This window comes from Trichosurus vulpecula, chromosome 4 (assembly GCF_011100635.1).
Source record: "Trichosurus vulpecula isolate mTriVul1 chromosome 4, mTriVul1.pri, whole genome shotgun sequence".
Lineage (NCBI taxonomy): Eukaryota > Metazoa > Chordata > Mammalia > Diprotodontia > Phalangeridae > Trichosurus > Trichosurus vulpecula.
Genome location: NC_050576.1, coordinates 185,838,062 through 185,859,618, shown reverse-complemented (window position 1 = coordinate 185,859,618; position 21,557 = coordinate 185,838,062). Strand labels below are relative to the sequence as shown.

At 36.1% G+C, this 21,557-nt stretch overlaps 1 protein-coding gene across 4 annotated transcripts in view; it reads right to left on the bottom strand.

Annotated features, from left to right (window-relative positions):
- Positions 1–21,557, bottom strand: part of FBXL20 (F-box and leucine rich repeat protein 20) — a 101,073-nt gene that overhangs the window by 19,340 nt on the left and 60,176 nt on the right. For 2 of the 4 annotated variants that reach the window (XM_036754206.1, XM_036754204.1), the window contains exons 3-7: positions 8,307–8,361; positions 5,246–5,320; positions 3,802–3,896; positions 3,382–3,450; positions 982–1,077 (exon numbers count right to left, since the gene is read on the bottom strand). In XM_036754206.1, the coding sequence (XP_036610101.1) occupies positions 982–1,077; positions 3,382–3,450; positions 3,802–3,896; positions 5,246–5,320; positions 8,307–8,361 (390 nt within the window). The remainder of the gene's footprint in view (positions 1–981; positions 1,078–3,381; positions 3,451–3,801; positions 3,897–5,245; positions 5,321–8,306; positions 8,362–21,557) is intronic. The other 2 variants (XM_036754207.1, XM_036754205.1) reach the window with 1 other exon arrangement.

The following is a 21,557-nucleotide window of genomic DNA, read 5'->3' as shown; positions in this document are numbered from 1 at the left end:
TGCCCCCAAGGAATTTACATGCTATTGAGGAGTTACCATATGTTTACAAGTAAGTAAATAAAGGATGTATGCAAAATAAGCACAAAGTGATTGAGGGGAGGGTCATTAACAAATGGGATAATCAGGAAGGTCTCTTAAAAAAAGGGGTACTTGAGCTGAGCCTTGAAGGGACTTAGAAACTCTATTAGGGTGAATATAAGGAGGGAGAGCTGTGCAATGGCTGGGAGGCAAGAGACAAAATGTTACACATAGGAACCAGAAAATAGGACAATTTGGGCTGAAACACAGAAAGATGAAGGGAAGTAATGTATAATCAGCCTGGAAAGAAGAGCTGACTTCAAATTTTATAGGCCTTTTAAATGCCAAACAAAGGCATTATATTTTATCCTAGATGCAGAGGGAAGCTACAGAAGCTTCTTGTGCAGGAATGAAGTGGTTGGATCTAAGCATTAGGAAATCTATCCATTTGGCAGCTGCAAAGCAGATGAATTGGAGAGGGAAGAAACTATATGTGAGGAAACCTGTTAGGGACCTACTGAAATAGCTCAGGTGAGAGATAACAAAGACCTGAACTAGGGTGGGCAAATTTGAAAGATGTTGTGGACACATCAGATTTGAGAACTGATTGAATAATGGTAACCTAGTTCTCATTAAGTATAAACGTTACCAGTATAAGCTATCACTAAGGCTTGTTTAGATGGCAAAGCACCCAAAAGAATTAACATTAGCCCTCCTCTCTTTTCACAGGTCACATCTTAGTACACAATGTTCCAACTGTCAATGCTTCATCTTCCTTCCATTCCTCTGGAAAAGAAATCAGAAAATGGTATTCATGTATTATGTTTACCTCTGATCAAAGGTCCTAGTCATGTTTTGTCACCTTACTTGGGGTACCACTAAGACTTCAGATTGTGATAGGATGAGAAATCTAATTTGAACTAGTGTACATATGGTTAACACTGTAATATATCCAATCCCTACCTCAGTGCTTTTAGAGACATGTTGGTTATCGATGTACAGGAAGCCAAGTCAAGGTGCCTGAGTTTGGAACAGAACTTGCTAAGGCTAGTACATGTGCTGAAAGAGGATAAAAAAAAATTATCTATATTTTTAGACACCAATGAAACAAGACAGACACAGACACACACATCCACGTTATAGAACAACCCACCCTTATTTAATCATACACACATAGGTAGCAGAAGCTTCAATTTCCATGCCCCAAAAAGCCATAGCATTGGGAGTTACATGAATTTTTTACAGATGAGAATTGGGTAGATGACATTCACTTAAGAAATGTAAAGATATGCATGAGGAAGAAGATGGTGTTTGATTCATATGTGGAAATGGGAGATGTCAGCGTAGTCTGATCATACGTATTCTAAAAGGTCTATTTGTTCTTTAGGAAAACATGAGAATTGCGAATGTATATAGCATCTGCTAGAGTAGGGTCATAATTGAAGAAAGATTCATCCCTTCTTTCTTCTCAAATTTCTGCTCAGTATAATTCTTTAACAGACAGAGGGATGTTATTAAAGTCAATAGCTAAGGGCAGGGAGAAATATCATTACAGGAATGAGTCATTTGCATGGGAAATACAGAAAGGACAAGGAATTGGGGTCAAACTGCATCCATGTAGGGGTACAATTACACACTATACTTATCAGCTTATTTTGTATTATTCCATTCCTTTGAAAAACTCAAAATTCTCAAATTATAAAGATTCATGTGAGAGACAATAAAAGTGCTTTCTCTCCAAATTAAGAATGGACCACTGGTACAAACTATTCACCGTAGGGGAAAGCCAAGTGCCTCTTAGATTGACAGGTTTCAAGGAGATTCACCTAATAAAGTCTTTTGGACACCCTGTAATATTAATAAAGCATGTCATGAACTTCCGGAATGGCAGAGAATAAACTACAGCTTGTGAATGGAATGTCTTCCTGTTGCTTTCATTCAATTACTTTCTAAAATTCCCCTTTCCTCCATTAGTAGTCTCTAACTGGAAAAAAGAGGCAGTTAATTCCTTCAGATCTTCATACTACTTCAGTGACCTCGTTCTACATCAAAACAGCCAATACGTTAACATTGCAAATAACATTAAGATTTTGTTAAATTTTAGAATTAAGGGCTTCCTTTTAGTTATATATTCTTTATTGCCTCTTTTAGGTTATAAACTTCTCATGGTGAAACCCATCAATAAACATATTCACAAATAAATATAAATATAGAAGTACAAGGCACTCTGCTAGGCACTGGGGATACAAAAGATTTTTTTTAAAATAACAGACCCTGCTCCTAAGGAGTTTACATTCTGTCAGAAGGGACACAACACATATATTGAAAAGTATAATACAAAGTAGGGAGTGATGAGGGCAAAGGAAGAGAACTAGACAAAATGCTCAGGAAAATCTAAAGAGAGACAGAACACTTTCAGCTGAAAAGGCTGTACAGGAGGTGGTATCTAAACTGAGCCTTAAAGGAAAATAAAGGTCCTGAAAGGTAGAAATGAGGAGAATGTGTATTTGGCAAAGGGAGAGACTGCAAAAAGTGTCAGATGGCACAAGTCAAGTTAGGAGAACAGGTAACTGTCCAATTTGGCTGAAATACAGTTCAAGAAGGGTTTACTTCTATGAAATGAGGCTGGAAAGGCAGTTTGAAGTCAGAAGTGGAGAACCTTAAATGCTAGTATTTTATTCTGGAGACAATAGAAACCACTGAATGTTTCTGAGCAAGGGAGTGACACAGTCACGAACAGGAAAACCCAGGCTTTCAAATGGTGGCCAACAGTGCAACATTTGAAAAGCAAGTAATGCTTGTATTTTACATTCTCACAGTGTTCAATGGGCCATGATTTTTTAAAATTTCACTTTAATCCTTAAGGGCAGGATTTAGGCCCATTTCCAAAACAATTTTGATTCTATTTATATCTGAACTTCAGTGTCTTTTGAAAAATTTGAACCTCTTGTATCAAATGAAATATTAAATCACTGGGAATATAAAAGATATTCAGAGATATGGGATGGGGTCAAATTGGGCCCACTGTACTAATTATCTGCCACGGTCATTTTTTTGAAGAATTCAAATTTTCAAACTTCACAAGACTAAGGATTCATGTAAACCACAACAAAAATGCTATTTTACAAATTAAATATGGCTTTGGAACCTGAAGCTCAAACAGCCCAATTAAATACTGCCAACTGAAGTACACACTGATTCTCACCAGAATCAAAGAGGAAAGTGTTATTTTTTGTGGGGCAAAATCAAGAGTCATTTTCTTCTAGCCTGCAAAATGATTTACTAACTTCTTTGTATACCAGCTAATGGTAGAAAGGAAGGGACCAGAAACTTTACTCTGATCCTAAATTGTAAGGTACTTACGCATCTGTAGTCTTTGTACATCCATTGAGATTCAGTACTTCAATATTTCTACAGTTCTGTGCAAAGGTCCTTTATGAGAATAGAAAAGAAAGGCTTTCAAGAGACATAGTGGAATTCTAGATATTTTGAAGAAGATATATTATCTACACTGTCTTCTGGTAAAATAAGGGTTTACAAATTAACTAAAACTTTTTCATTAATCACTTCTCAAATTCTGATCTCTATGGTATTTCTGTCCATGAGTAAAAAAATCCACAGTTTATAGGGTTTCCTCACTGGACAATTTTTATGGTTAAAACATTTTATCTGAATTAGGTCACTTCAAAAAGCTGAGAAACTAAATTAGCATTTTCTGTATAAAGAATCTTCTTTGCTTAGTTAAGATGGGCATTTGACAACTAAAATAAGCTATGACATTACCTTAATGCATTGTCTCCTACTCCAAGACAACCACGCAGACTTAACTTTCGTAAGAAACCACCACATCTTTTGGAAATATTCTCTACTACTCGGCCCTATGAAAACAAAGAAAAGCAAATAAACCACTCCTTTTGAAAGCATCTAGTTGCAGTTACAACATGCTAGAGGAATATGAAAGCCTTCAATTAATTTTATTTTTCCTTCCACTCATTTAAAAACATCTAGGTAATTTGTAAACCAAATCTCAAACACACTTGAATCTACAAATCCTTCCCTAATTAAACACCTAGTCATTCATCTATGCATTCCTAACTCTGCATTCTATTGATATTTACAAAATTAATGAGATATTCTGTACTTGAGGGAGAACCTGGAAGTCAACATTCCAAAAAAAAAAAAAGAATGTTAAATTTTTTTACATGTAACTGAGAAATAGTTAATGAAATAAATAAAAAATATATTGGAGTGAGAGGGAGGAGAGATCTAATACTATCTACAATTGGTTTTGTGTTTTCATCCACATTGGCAGTGCCTATTCTATATTCTATTCTATTTTCTTTAGGGCGGTTAATGGTAGCTGACTAAATTGAGTGCATACTTTTATATGCTTAACATAACACACATAGATAATTACAAAAGCGGGGGGGGGGGGGAAGCTAGTTTAAAATCAATGGGGAAAGTGGTAGAACTCATTTAAATTCAAAGCCATCTCTCTTTCATTATAGTGTGAAGAAGACAAAATCATGGCTCCAAAGTTTTCTCAAAGCTCACCTTCATTTATTCATTAGATAAGCATATATTATTTCACAAATCAGGTGTGCTGTCTAAGGGAAACTATTTCTACTAGACCACTAAGAAACAGAAGAATGAGACGAGGGAGAAAGGATTTGGGAGAGAGATAATTTTTAAAAATCTTTAGCACAAAAGCTCTTAGTCTAGATTCATGGTTTTGTCCAGAGGTATTTTTAACAGTGAGTGCAACTTTTCGAGAAAGTCAAGAATGGTAATTATGAGCTTTCTTTTAGCTTTCAATTTTTATTTTAAGACAGGCCACACCAAGGGCTGAAATTGCAAAACGGAAATTTTGCCACAAACTTGGCATCAGGTTTCCTCTCTTCACCAAAACTCTACCTGCACACTTCCTCAAGACACAAATCTGTTTGCTCTTTAACAAAGATAAAAATGATTCTTTTAAAATGAGAAAGCACATGTATATAATGCCACGGTGAAATCTCTTTTAATCCTTTTCCAAAGAAATAGTTCTGCCCAATCTTGAAAGTTAAAAAGAGCTTTTGGGACTCAAGGTTTCCCTGAAGTTCAAATGAACTCAAATTAATGATTTATCTCTCTAGGGAAAAGGGTCATACTAACTGTATTAATCTGGTCTATACAGTAATTACACTTTAACGAGAGAAATGGGATCACATATCACATATAATTATACCTCGATATCCCTCTGGAAATCAAACAGGTCAATCCGCTGCCAGTTGCTGCCATCTAGAGCTAGAACATTCCAAGCCTAGATTGAAAAAGAGGGGGAAGGAGAGGGAAGAATCCATAGAGTTAATTTAAAAAAAAGTCAATGCAACCTAATTCAACCTTTATGAAAGTCTACTTAAAATTACAACAAAACAACAAAACTCCCACAAAAAAACTCATGGATAATTCAGACTAGACAATGACTAAGACACATAGTCTTAGATAGACAGACAATGACTAAGACAAATACTCTCCAAATACTATGATCAGCCCCAAAAAGAGCTGCCTTACTTTTAACCAATAAAAGAACATTCGCCCTAGCTCTTCCTACACTTACAAGAAGAATGGATATGGAACCTCTGACAGTTGTCGAAAAGTGCCCAATGTGGACAGTCAGAGCAATAGTCAGGGAAAAATAGGCTTTGGGGTAAGGACTGAAGCCAGAAGCTATTTTCTAACTGGAATACTTGGTCTTCTGAACACTAGGGAGCATTGGCTATTCAAAGGAATTCACCACCCCAGATAAGCCTGAATTGGGAAAAAGTAACAATAGATGAGGACAAAATAATGATCATAGGATTCAAGGATGAAGGGCCTTAGTAATTACCTAGTCCAACCACTTCACTTTACAGATAAGGGCACTGAAGCCCAGGATGGTAAAATGACTTGCCCAGGGTCATATACGTATCAAGTGGTAAAGAAAGGATTAAAATCAGTGTCTCCTGTCTCTACATCCAATGTTTTCCATACCATCATGCGAAGCTAAAGGAAACCATTTTTTTTACAGATAACTGGTACTCAAAACTTGTTAATTAGCTTTGCATTTTATTAGACTTTAAAGTATAGAATGCATCTCTGACCTGAAAAGAGGACACCATTCATTTTTTGGGCCTAATATAATCTTGTAAGATTATAGGATAGCTTATATCCTTCAACTACTTCAAAAAGCAAGTTAACAAACATGATACTCATTACCACAAGAGGTGGTATCTTTGAAAACAGGACCAAGTTTTATGACTGTTGGGTGACAACATGGTTGGTATCAGATATCTCATAAAACTACTTAAACCTTGGTATTGTAGGTCTGTGGAGATAAGAGGGAGGGTTTATTCCATAATTTGATCATAACAAGGAATCTACGTATAAGGGACAGAGTTAAGGATTTCACTGGCATAGGAAACATCTAGATAATAATGATGATGATAAAGATAATAGCTAACATACATACAGCACTTACTATATAGCTATAAAGTGCTGTGCTAAGTGCCTTACAATTATTATCTCGTTTGATCCTTACAAAAATTGTGGGAAGTACCTCATTTTACAGAGGACGAAAGTGAGGCACAGAAGGGTTAAGTGACTTAATCACAGTCACATAGGAATAAGTGGCAAAGCTAAGACTGAAATCTAGGTCATCTGACTCTAAAGCTAGCTCGCTCCTCTCCACCATACTCTACTCCAGAGAAGAACGAATCAGCTGGGTCTGCTTTCATTTCAAAAAGTTGCTAACTAAACCATTAATTTAACACTTTGACAAAAAAAGAACTCAGGGAAGCTTGTACTTCAAAGCAGAAAAAGTATGGAGGAAATTAAGTAGAAAAAAACTTTCGTGGCTTTGTTCTCAATGTACATTACAAAAATAGTATGACCGGATATTTGTATAGCTTTTTGCATATTCAAGGAGAAAGGAATTCTATTTATATCTATCACCTATGTCCAGTGTGACTATTAAATTGTTATCTTTTAAAACTGGTAAAGAAATCAAGTACAATGAAATAAAACACTTAAGCAGGAACTCAAAGTAAATCAGTGGCAGAGCTGTAACTGAAGAACCCACTCATTAACCTTCTGCTAAAACAGTTTGTACTCTAGCTGTAAAGGGACCCTTATATTTGTGCATTTAGAAAGAGTTAAGCCTCTTTTGTCTCTCAAAAAAAATCACCACAGTTGAAATGTCTGTTACATATATAGATATAATACCAATCGTTTTAAAAACCACTACGTTTTACCCTTAAAAAGGGAAAAGTATAATTTCTTTTAACGGGATTGTGTTTCTTCTATATTATGAAAAGTCCTTGGAGCTCCTAATATCATGCACCATACATACAAGGGATTTCTGACTAAGAAAATGAAACATTCAACTCTTCCATAAAACTAAATCCACAGCACTCTTAAAAATTTCTATCTATGATACCTTCACCATTAAACACATTTATTCAGCTCAATCATGCAGAGCAAGAATAAGAAGAAATTAAAAGGTTGGAGGGGAACTAGGTGGTACAGTGGATGGCGCTAGGCCTGGAGTAGGGAAGATAAATCCAGCCTCAGACACTATCTGCATGATCCTGGGCAAGTCACTTAAGCACTGTCTGCCTCAGTTTCCTAAACTGAAAAATGGGAATAATAGCACCTACTTCAAGGTAGTTGTAAGGATCAAATAAGGTAATATTTGCAAAGTTCCTAGCACAGTGCCTGGCACATAAAAGGTACTAAATAAGTGCTTGCTCTCTTCCCTTCCTCCACTTCCCTTTATAAAGAACATACAACATCCAAAAGGCTCATAATAGAAAATGATATCCATATCCAGAGAAAGAAATATGGAGTCTGAATGCAGATCCAAGCATACTATTTGCTCTCTCTTTTTTGTTGTTTATTCTTTCTCATGGTTCATTCCATTGTTTATAATTCTTTTTTGCAACATGACTAATGTGAAAATATGTTTAATGTGAATGTATATGTAGAGCCTATATCTGATTGCATGCCATCTTGGAGAGAGGGAGTGGGAGGGAGGAGGAAAAAATTTGGAACTCAAAAGCTTGTGGAACTGAATGTTGTAAACTAAAAATGAATAAATTAAAAAAAAAAAACAGAACACACAACAGAATTCTATAATGACAGTGGCCATTACATCAATTTAGTTTCACCATGGGTCAAGTGTCCCCTGAAACATAAATACATACATGGTTAGAAGATTATCACAACACCAATATTATAAGCAGGTTTAATCATATGTCAGCTATTCTTACCCTGGAGACTTGAGCACAGCGACACAATGTAACAACATCCAGAAAAGAGAATATTCTAAAAAGAAGAAAAATATATTTATTGTAGAATAAATTTCCCTTAATTTTATAAATACGTAACAAAACAGAACACTTTTGCAGGATATAAAACAAACCCACATAAATCATCAGCATTCCTACATATTACTAACAAAGCCCCAAAGCAAGAGATAGAAAGAGAAACTGCACTTAAATTTACTGTAGACATTATAATATATTTAGGAATCTACTTGCCAAAACAAACCCAGGAACTATACCAACACAATTACAAAACACTTTTTACACACATAAAGTCAGATCTAAATAGTTGGAAAAACATGAGTTGTTCATGTGTAGGCCGAACTAATATAATAAAAATGACAACTCTACCTAAATTAAAATGCTTATTCAGTGCCATACCAATCAAACTACCAAAAATTTTAGAGCTACAAAAAAACAATAACAAAATTCACCTGGAAGAACAAAAGGCACAGAATAAAAACAAATTAATTAAAAGAAACGCACGGGAAGGTGGCCTACCTGTAAAAGATCTTAAATTGTATCATAAAGCAGCAATAGTCAAAACTACTTGGTACCAGATAAGAAATAGAGTGTTGGATCAGTGGAATAGGTTAGGTACACAGGACATAACAGTCAATGACTATACTAATCTAGCATTTGATAAATACAAGGACTCCAGCTTCTGGGATAAGAATTCACTATTCAACAAAAACTACTAGGAAAACTGGAAAATAGTATGGCAGAAACCAGGCCTAGATCAACATCTTACACCCTATACCAAGATAAAATCAAAATGAGTGCATGTTTAGCTATAAAGACTAATACTACAAGCAAACTGGGAGAGCAAAGAATAATTTGCCTGTCAGATCTATGGAGAAGGGACAGAAAACATTATGAAATGCAAAATGGATGATTTTGATTACATTAAATTGAAAAGGTTGGAGCCAAGATGGCGGCTGGTAAGCACAGACTAGAGTGAGCTCCGTACCCGAGTCCTTCCAAAAACCTATAAAAATGGCTCTGAACCAATTCTAGAATGGCAGAACCCACAGAACAGCAGAGGGAAGCAGGGCTCCAGCCCAGGACAGCCTGGATGGTCTCTGGGTGAGGTCTATTCCACACGGAGCTGGGAGCTGGGAACGGAGTGGAGCAGAGCCCAGCCTGAGCGGCGTGGATGATCGAGACCAGAAGCCGGGCGGAGGGGGCCCTAGCGCCCTGATTCAGTGAGCTGCGGCAGTTACGAGACTTCTCAACCCACAAACACCAAAGACTGCGGAGAAGGTTAGTGGGGAAAGCTGCGGGAGTGGAAGGAGTTCGCGGTTCGGCTTCCAGCCCCGGGGGCAGCGGAGGTGGGGCAGCTACAGCTGTTGTTACTTCCCGCTCCAGGCCCACCTGGTGGGAGGAATTCAGTGGCGGATCAGAGCAGGAGTGCAACAGCCTGCTGAAGATCTAAGCCCAGTCTGGACTGGGGGTGCTTGGGGAAGGAGGAGTGGGGCTCTGACAGAGCTGGCACCTCCCCCCCAAACGTAGAACATAGAATTCGTTAGTCTACAAGCAGTCATACCCCACTGAAAAACTCAAGGGTCAAGTTAGTTGGTTGGGAATATGGCCAGGCAGCGAAAACACGCCCAGATTCAGTCTCAGACTTTGGATTCTTTCTTTGGTGACAAAGAAGACCAAAACATACAGCCTAAAGAAGACAACAAAGTCATAGAGCCTACAACCAAAGCCTCCAAGAAAAACATGAACTGGCCCCAGGCCATAGAAGAACTCAAAAAGGATTTGGAAAAGCAAGTTAGAGAAGTAGAGGAAAAATTGGGAAGAGAAATGAGAAGGATGCGAGAAAACCATGAAAAACAAGTCAATGACTTGCTAAGGGAGACCCCCCAAAATACTGAAAAATACACTGAAGAAAACAACACCTTAAAAAACAGACTAACTCAAATGGCAAAAGCGCTCCAAAAAGCCAATGAGGAGAAGAATGCCTTGAAAGGCAGAATTAGCCAAATGGAAAAGGAGGTCCAAAAGACCACTGAAGAAAATACTACTTTAAAAATTAGATTGGAGCAAGTGGAAGCTAGTGACTTTATGAGAAATCAGGATATTATAAAACAGAACCAGAGGAATGAAAAAGTTGAAGACAATGTGAAATATCTCCTTGGAAAAACCACTGACCTGGAAAATAGATCCAGGAGAGATAATTTAAAAATTATTGGACTACCTGAAAGCCATGATCAAAAAAAGAGCCTAGATACCATCTTTCAGGAAATTATCAAGGAGAACTGCCCTGATATTCTAGAGCCACAGGGCAAAATAGAAATTGAAAGAATCCATCGATCGCCTCCTCAAATAGATCCCAAAAAGAAATCTCCTAGGAATATTGTTGCCAAATTCCAGAGCTCCCACATCAAGGAGAAAATACTGCAAGCAGCCAGAAAGAAACAATTTGAGTATTGTGGAAACCCAATCAGAATAACCCAAGATCTGGCAGCTTCTACATTAAGAGATCGAAGGGCTTGGAATGCGATATTCCGGAGGTCAATGGAGCTAGGATTAAAACCTAGAATCACCTACCCAGCAAAACTGAGTATCATGTTCCAAGGCAAAATATGGATTCTCAATAAATTGAAAAGGTTTTACACAAAGCCCATGCAACCAAGATTAGAAGGGAGGCAGAAAGCTGGGAAACAACTTTTACAGCCAGTGTCTCTGAGAAGGGCCTCATTTCTAAAATATAGAGAGAGAATTGATTCAATTTTATAAGAATGCTAGTCATTCCCCAACTGATAAATGGCCAAAGGCTATGAACAGGCACTTTTTAGTGAAAGAAATTAAAGCTATCTATAGTCATGAAAAAATGCTTTAAATCATTACTGATTAGAGAAATGCAAATCAAAACAACTCTGAGGTACCACATCCATCAGACTGGCTAACATGACAAAACAGAAAAATGATAAATGTTGGAGAAGATGTGGGAAAATTGGAACACTAATGCATTGTTGGTGGAGTCATGAACTGATCCAAGCATTCTGGAGAACAATTTGGAACTATGCCCAAATGGCTATATAACTGTACATACCTTTTGACCCAGCAATACCACTACTAGGTCTGTATCCCAAAGAGATCATAAAAATGGGAAAAGGACCCACATGGAAAAAAATATTTATAGCAGCTCTTTTTCTGGTGGCAAAGAATTGGAAACTATGGAGATGTCCACCAATTGGGGAATGGCTGAACAAGCTGCAGTATATGAATGTATCAGAATATTATTGTGCCATAAGAAATGATGAGAGGAGCTCCTCCCACTAGACACACCATAGCCCCACCCCAGAGAGGAAAAACTTGGCCACTGTGGATGTGCAAATGTTCTGAAGTAGAGGCCAGTCCCTGGTGGAGGCCCAGGAGAACAAGGGGAAGCATAAGCGCTCTATTTGGCCTACACTGGAGAGTGTGCCTGCACAGGTGGGGGAGCGAGAGCTGCCTGGCAATACTCTGGGGAAGATCTGACCACTACCTACAATAAGAGTCAAATCAAATATCTTCAGGTCGACTTTTACGAAGACACGGATGATTACACAGCCGCCACTGAAACTCTGCCCCATTCTGAGGTCCTGTATTGCAACTGAGCCTTAATATTTTATAGGATGGGGCAGTGTGACAAACATTCTGAAGATTTCAAGAAAGTGTTAGACTTCAATCCTGGCTTTCAAGATGCTACTACACTGAGCTTAAAAAAGACTATTTTAGATAAAGAAGAAAAACAAAAAAGAAATTATTAAATATCCTACCATAATTACAGCATTTACTGATTGTTCACCTGACAACCTGGAACTTGTGTTTGCTACTGACTAGAGCAGAAGAATCCTTGGAGACATTTTCAGTGCCATTTAAGACAAAGAGACACTTGATAAGCGGGTGGGGGCAAAGAAGGGCCCATGGTCTGGGCCTTTGGGGGGTTTTCAGGGTGACCGAACACTGGATGATCATTTTCAATTTCAAATGATGATTTTTAAAAAATGTTTAAATATTTGAACTGGTAAAAATGTGTGTTATTTTGGGTGAGATTTACAGATGTGTGCAGTTTTTCTTTAATAATTCTATTTTGTAATAGGTCTATGATAAAACAAGAATTATTGGATTAAAAAAAAATTATACTTCTCAAGGGAAGTATAATTTGAGATTGTATATTCCTTACATGGCTGTTGTCAGAAGGTGTTAAAGGCAATCAGACTTTTCCCAGTTCTCTTTTGGAATGCTAAGACTATCAAGTCTCCCCTTTGTTTGAATTGGTGGGAAACCTTTTGCTATCTTTGCCTTGGAGTATTTCTCAGCTATTTCTCAGCACTGAGGCAATCAGGAGTCATTGACTTTTTATATGATGTGATACTGGGGATGGGGAACTTTCACACACCAAGCCTGGGTGAGGTCAAAGCCCTCAGGGCTCTGAACAGGATATAATTGAAGGGAGCCTGGTGTTTGACTTTTGGGGCACACTCATGGAAGGAGTGTTGAGACTCTGGGCAAGCCGTAACTGCCCCTGCCTCAGCCACTATGTAACCTAGATAGATGTTGGTGATTCTCTGGTAACTACGAATTGTGATTTGAATCAGACAAGGTCTGTCTGTTGATGTTTCTAAGTTGTTTGTATTTGCTCTGAAATTCAGGGGGATGATCCTATCCCCTAGAACTAAGTGAATGATATATGTATGTTTGATTAAACTGAGATTGTTAAGTTGTTTTCCTTAGAAAAGCAGATCAAAGAACCTGTGTTAGCAGCTCTTCTGTGTGCTGGTGTTACTGGTCTTACACTCCTACAGCAGCTGCCTAGCAAGATAGCTGCTACAGAAAGTACTTTGCATACCTTAACAGACTTCAGAAAACCTGGAAAGACTATTTGAACTGATGCTGAGTGAAATCAGCAGAACCAGGAACATTGTACACAGTAATAGCTACAGTGTGGAACGATTCACCTTGGTAGACTTAGCTCTTCTCAGCAATGCAAGGACCTGAGACAGCTCCAAAAGACTCAGGATGGAAAATGCTATCCACATTCAGAGAAAGAAATATGGAGTCTGAATAAAGATAGAAGCAGACTATTTGCTCTCCTTTTCTTTTGTTGTTTTGTTTTGTTTCTTCTTTCTCATGGTTCCTCCCATTAGTCCTAATTCTTCTTTACATCATGACTAATGTGAAAATATGTTTAATATGACTGTATAACTAGACCTATATCAGACTGCATGCCATCTTGGGGTGAGGGAGGAGGGGGAAGGGAAAATGTAATGGAAGTGAATGCTGAAAACTAAAAAATAAATACATTATGTTTTTTAAGACTGGGCTTTCCGAGTAACTCTGTTGGAACTTCACAAATAAAAGGACATAAAGCCTCAGCAGTTTTTTTTTTTTTGAAGGACAATACCACTCCAACCCTAAAAGACTGAAACATTTAGTTTTTCACCTTATGATCCTGTTGCCAATATAAACACAATGATTATTTATCAACATAGTGACAGCAGTATCTCAGTTACTTTAAAAATAAACAAACAAACCTAACAACCTGAAGTCAAAATAAATGATTCTAGAGCAACAAAGTTTTACAAAAAGCAAAACAAACGTGTTGCCCTATTTCTATATAATAGTGGTAGAAGGGTAGGGTAGCAAAAGTGGTAGAAGACTTCCTCTCCACTACTAAAAGGTTATATAACTGCTAAAAAAAAAAAAAAGGAATGGGTCATTGTAATGTCTATAAAATAGCAATATATCACTAATTCTAGTTCAGAAGCCCGTAAAAATAAAATGACTTTAATATATCAATGACAAGAAAGCATTAGGACTATTTCAGGCAACAGTAAATAAGTATAAGCAAACATTAGGTTTGACCTGGACAGAAGTCTACCTAACCATGACAGATAGGCAATCTGTGTAATATGGTTGGGTATATTGAAATTAACACTAAATGGGTCACTTTTGCATGAAACACTCTCCATGAATTTTCAGGTAATATTGGTCTGAATAGCTAGCTTGTTACTAAAAATGTTATTTTTTTGATGACCTTCAGTTTTATTATGTTTTATTGTTATGTTACATACTCCAAAAAAATGTAACAAAAAGTGAAGTAAAATTATTAATACAATGACTTACTCTGAAAATGTGTGTAACATTTTGCACCTGTAGCACCTCTCTGTCCTCTAATAGAAACCCATTTTCCCTTCCTCTTACTTCATCCCTACCCCACTGGAAAAAAGGAAAAAACAAATTTCATCTTAAAAAAGCACAGACTTGCAAAACAAATTATCTATCCATCTATCTATCTCTGCATTCTAAACCTATCAACTCTCTAATGGATGTTAGTCCTTGGGAATCATGTATGGTCAATGTCATAGTTCTTACAGCTTTCGAAATTTTATAATGCTGTCATTGTATAAATTGTTTTCCTAGTTCTGCTAACTTCGTTTTTTATCAGTTTATAAAAGTCTTTAAATTATTCATTTTGTTAAAATACTAGATAGCTTAAGTTTTCCATTTCTTTTGCCATTGCAAAAAGGCCTGTTTTAAAAATATTTGTATACCTTTTTCTCTTTTGTATATCTGAGTCAAAGGGCATATATTGTTTAGTAACCTTTTGTGAATAATTTCATATTGCTTTTCAAAATGGCTGTATCCATTTGTAGGTCCCCCCAAAGTTTGTCAATATGCTTATTTTCCCACAATCCCTCCAAAAACTTTCATTTTTGGTCATCTATGCCATGATGATGTCTGTGAAGTAGAATCTCAGAATTGCCTTAATTTGTATTTCTCTAATTAGTAGAGATTTATGGCTTTGGATATCCCGGGTTTCTTCCCTTGAGAACTATCTGTTTTTAGACCATGTATCAATTGAGGAATGGTTCGTTTTCTCATAAATTTGAACCAATTCCTTACATCTTAGAATGTAACCTGAAAAACTTTCTGCCAAGATTTCCCCCAGTTGTTTCCCTTTTAATCTTAAACTCTATTAATAAAAACTTTTAAAATCAAAATTATATATTTTGTTTTCTGATTCTTCCTATTCCTTGTTTTCTCCTATTCATACATCTCAGAAATAATTTTTAAAATACGTTTGTTTTGAGAATTTCCATCATCCTTTGTGATAACAAGAATGCTACAAAACCATTTGGTATAGAGTATATCGTATGATCCTTTATTCTCTACAAATATAAGTACCTTACTATGAAAAATTCTCAAATCCACTTAAAAAAATTTGTCTTCTATTGTTTAGGGATTACCATTTTTTACTATTTGGTTCAGGTCCTTGTCAACAAATTAGATAAAAAACTCAAATTTGCATTTGGTAAAATATTTTCAGTAGCTCTTGAATTGTAATTAAAATTTTTAAAAATCTGTTAAATATGAAAATGTTCATCATGTGATTGGTTAAAACTGAACTGGGAAGGTTAAGTAAAGGGGAAATTTAGTAAGGTAATAAAACTGATCTACATCCAACAAGCTCTGTAAAATGTTATTTACAGATAGGTAGAGTTTCCTGATTGTAAGCACTGAGAAGCAATTATAATGCAAGCAATAATATCAAATTAGTTAGGTGAATGCAGGAGCACCATAACGAGGTCTGGAGTGTATACTATCCAGAAAAAGAACAATAGTAGTTACAGCAACGAGCATGTTGTGATTACTATGATCAGTTAGCCAGCTAAAGGAGTGATGACTGTTTTTGGAAAAGAAAAATGATTCATTTTGATGGGAATGGCATGCAAACCCTTTTAAATTTTCCTCTATCACAAGGTCCCTCACCTTTGTGTCTACCACTTTACTTCTTTATTATTTATTTTTTTTTATTTTTAGTTTACAACACACGGTTCTACATAATTTTGAGTTTCAGATTTTCTTCCCTCCCTCCCTCCAAGACAGCATGGAATCCCATAACTTCCACGTATAACTTCGCATTGAATTAATTTACACACTAGTCAAGTTGTGGAGAAGAATTATGACCAATGGAATGAATCTACCACTTTATTTCTTAACTAACCAGAAAAAAAGCTTACAGTGGAGAGAAGAGAAAAGGAAAAAGAATCGGTGAATGATACCAGGTGCTGGGAAACACAGAGATTACTAAGAAAGGGTAGAAGAGAGCACCTTTATGGAAAATGGATGAATGACAAGGACTTTTGCCTCTTGGAATATGTAAAAGGTATTACTAGCACTCTAACTGCTTAATAAGGAACAACAATGAGTGAACAAGTTAACATGTTAGTTCTTCAAAGTGACAGTTGAATCTATAGTCACATGAAAAATGCTTTAAATCACTACTGACTAGAGAAACGCAAATTAAAACAACTCTGAGGTACCGCTTCATACCTACCAAATTGGCTAAATGTTAGAGGGGATATGGGAAAATAGGGACACTAAAGCACTGTTAGTTAGTTCACTGTTGTGAACTGATCCAGCCATTCTGGAGAGCAATTTGGAACTATGCCCAAAGGGCTCTAAAACTGTGCCGTACCTTTTGACCCAGCAATGCCACTACTGAGTCTGTATCACAAAGAGAACAAAAGAAAGGGAAAAGGACCGACATGTAAAAAATATTTGTAGTAGATCTTTTTGTGGTGGCTAAGAATTGGAAATAGAGGGATATAATAGCAGCTTAGATTTGAAGATCTTTCCCACCCATTAACAGGGCATGTGACCTGCTTACATAGCAGGAAGCCTAAGTGACATGTGGTAGGAGGAGCTTCCTGAGAGGAAAAGGCAGTTGTGTCACAGGAAAATGCTGAGAGAGAGAGAGAGAGAGAGATAGAGAGAGAGAGAAGTGCTGTTATGGCTGTTAATGGCCATTGTGACTGTCAGAGCTGAGGTAAAGTAAGTCAACCTCTGATAGCTGAACATACTGTGACAGCTGTGAGTTTGTCTTTGGGAGGACCCCAGCAGGGGGTTGGAGGGGTTTTGGGATGGCGAGGCACCAGGTTGTGATATTATGTATCAAATGCTTTGCTGCTGTGATGGATTGGGTAGATGGCTTATGGGATATGGTCCTCTGGTTTACTTCTTCTACCTTCTATGTGGAGAGTCTCATATACTTTGTGACACAGAACCACATAGGCATTCTGACAATTATCACCAACTTTGTTATTATTGCCTTACTGACATAAGGGGATGCCCATCAATTGGGGAATGGCTGAACAAGTTGTGGTATTTGATTGTAATGGAATACTGCTGTGCTATAATAAAAGAAGAGCAGGATGATTTTGGAAAAACCTGTAAAGACTTATATGAACGGATGCAAATTGAAGTAAGTAGAACCAGGAAAACATTTTACACAGTAACAGCAATATTGCAGTGATCAACTGTAAATAACCGAGCTATTCTCAGCAATACAATGATGCAAGATAATTCCAAAGATTTATGATGAAAAACGCTATTCACTTCCAGAGAAATAACTGATAAGATAAATGTAGACCGAAGCATACTTTTTAAAACTTTTATTTTTCTTGGGATTTTTTCCCCCACAACATGACTAATATGGAAGTGTGTTTTGCACAACTGCACGTGTATACTTTATATCAAATTGCTTGTCTTCTCATTGAGGGGGGATTGGAGGCAGGGAAGGAGAGAATTTTGAACTCAAAATTTTAAAAAATATTAAAAATTTGCTTTTACATGTAATTTTTAAAAGTACTTGAAAATAGAATAACATTTCTCTGTTCTCCCTCACAAAAAAAACCCCAAATGACAGTTGACACATTGCTTTAGACATAGGAAAGATTAAAAAGAAATGATTTTATAAATATATATAAAACCAATAGGACACCTCTAAAATTTAAAACGGAACTCTTAAGCCTAAGAACTAATATTTGAGGGAACAGTTTTCTTAAAAGAATGACCTATATATAGGTAACATGCTGAGTCCTATCACTCTGAAACAGCATAACTTGGGTATGCAAATGATAATGGTGTTACAATGGCAACTTTCATCATCAAAAACTTAAGGTGTTATAAATGGAGGATTCTGATGACAATAAAAGCTGGGAAATTAACCTTCCATAGCCAAAATTACCATGGCAGGATTTTAACCATTTCCCTTGAAAAGGAATTAACTCCCTAAGCTCTCTGCCACACAGCTGAGCATTAAGAAGCGTTTTCTTTTGTTAGTAATAAACAAACTAGAAATTCTTAAACAGGATTCCGCAAAACAAACTGAAAGTTGAATGATCCCATGACCATGATATTTGAATGAGTCTTTAAGACAGTTTAATAAAACCAATTTATGATTAAAATCCTGCCTACTTCCTAGTAACAAAGAATATTGGCGTTAAAAAGTCAAGTATCACTTTTTAAAACATGGAATTACAACAAAATAACCAAAAAAAAAAAAAAACTTAGCCAAAAAAACCCAGCAAATTGGCACAGGTGACAAAAGACAGCAGTCAGTGTTGGAGGAATTGTGGAAAAACAAGCACATTAATCAGTTGTTGATGGAATTTTAAATTGGTTCAACTGCTCTGGAAAGCAATTTAGAATTATGTAAAGAGTGACTAAAATGTCCATACCCTCTGGGTCACCCTGCTAGGCATGTAACCACCATGTACCCAGTCTGTGATAAAAAGAAAAACCCCAAATACACTGAATACTTATAAGAGCACTTTTTGTATGACCAGGAAACAAAAGTGTGGTACGTAAATGTATCTGGATATTATTCTACTGTAGGTAACAATTCAGATGACTATAGAGAAGCATAGCAAAACTTATATAAACCAATGCAAAGCAAAGTAAGCAGAGCTAGAAAAACAATATATACAACTCCAACAATGTAAATGGAAGCAAGACAAGAGAGGTGGAATGCTGTGAATCAACAACCTTGACCACAAAGAAAAGGTGCTCAAATCCCTTTCTCATCTTTGCAGAGATGAGGGGCACTGAATGTGGAAAATGGTTAAAAAAAAATAAAACCTCTTTTAATATACTAATTAGCTGAGCTGAACTAATTTTCCTTTTCTTTTATTCTTTATGAGTTAACTCTCTGAGGATGCATGGAAGAGGGAATAAAACAGGAAAGTAGCTCCAGTAAAAACAAAAGGTATCAATACATGTTTTAAGCAGCAGAAAAGTAAAGCAAACATTTTACAATGACATGATGTGCTAATTTAAATGATTGATTTTAACTCTGTACAAAATAGATGGATTTATCATCATAATAAATTAGTCAAACTTGATGGGACAGCAAATTTGAAGTATGCAATGCACCAGGCGGGAACATACACAGTATCACTATGAAGCAATGAGATTTCTTCCTATTACTTTATAAGCACATCTTGTTTAGAGTTTAGAAGGGGAAAAAAAAATAAAGCCAAAAGACAAGTGCCCAGTAGTATGATACAGGGAATAAATGTTTACCACTGGAGGGAATTCAAACAAAAGTAGTAAAAGACAGGGTACTTATTCTTGAAGACCTTTAAATTTTGTTAGTGAGTCATCAAGATTTATATATCAAGATATATATACTGAACAACCAGAGAACAATAAGGATACCATTTTTATATCCATTGTTAAATTGTGCGGTTGAAAAACAAATGCTCTAAAATGGTGGTTCCCTTGTAGTGGTTCTTAACCATGGTCTAAGCAGCTTGTGCTAAAAATTATTTAATGGCATCTTAGCAAATAATTTTCCACTGTAGTACAAATATATTTTTTCCTCTATGACAAAAAGCATATGCATTACAAGTTACTTGATCTCTTCTAACTGAGAATTATTCTTAACCCATCAACTTGTTGTCAAACCGCCATAAGAATCTGACATTTGAGCACAAACCAATTTCCAATGAAGCATGAGCAGACGTGCAAACACCTTCATTTGCACTGTGCATACTGTATGACTGTAGCTTCCCTCTGTTTCCTGTAATAGTAAACTCATTAACTTTGCAATCTACATGATAAAGATGTTACTAATGTTTGCATTCTTGTAGTACAAATATCAGGCTGTTTGAAAACCATGATCACGTATGTATATCACAAGCTATATTGCGACTATCACGTACTATAGACACAAAGCTTTTATTACTTCTCATTGCAATATCAAGGCTATTTTCTTCTAATTTAAACATATTTCCTGCTTATGTTACTATTTTTCTATCTGGAATAATATCATATGAGCTGTTGGCAATATGATCAGTCATTCAGTAAATTGTCTGTGAGTGTATAGCCACTGCTTCAGGGACAGAAGATAAGGAAGTCAAGTCTAAAGAGATTCTCTCCTTACAAAGGTGAGTTTTCATATAAACATTCTTTAAAAATGAAGCAATATATGCACTGAACATTTACATTTAATAAAGCATATCCTTAACCTGTGGAAAAGTAAGTATTTTATATCCTAACTAGTGATTCATTTTTGTCGGTTAGTTAAGTGGCTAAAAATAAAAATACTCAGGAGAGTATGTAAAATTCTACAATTATTATCAATTTGTGTAATCAAGTATTTTCATTTTCTTATTTTAATAAAAATACAGGAAAACTCTATGTACACCAGATTTAAGACACTAGTATTGATTGAGCCCAATATTGTGAAATTTTTTTGAATAAAAAAAAAATCCAACATAGAATCTAGGTTTATGTATCATTATTGTATTGTTACCTTCCAAGTTATAACTTATATTCAACAAAATTTGTAGAATAAACAAATTTAATATACAACTATGCATATGCAGTCTTGGAGTATTTTTTAATTCTGAAATGTTCCACCTAAGATACTCATAATTACAGAGTTCCATAATTTTATATTTATAATTATATAATATGAAATTTAATTTGGAGCTGGGGGTAAGTCATCACTGTCATTATTCTAAGCACTTAATAAATCTAAAAGAATATTATGAGCAGTATATTAAATTGTCATGGGATTTCACCACACCACACATTACTTTGTTGCAGAAAGGTGATTTAGTTTACAGAATGTTGGGAACTACCAGTAAATCTTAAAAGGTCAAACAAAAGATGAATCAGACCTTAAAAAAACCCAGCAGTCTTCATCACCCATTTTTCCATAATCCCCTAAGACCTGGCTTCTGCCTTTATCACTCTAAAGGAACTATGACCTTCTTTGTTCTGGATACTTCACACTATCAATGCAGCCCAAGTACTAATAGGTGTTTTTTTGGCAGCCACACCACACCACTAACTCACAGCAAGCTAATCCCACTTTTGCACATCTCTTTTACACCAGTGCCTCTCTTT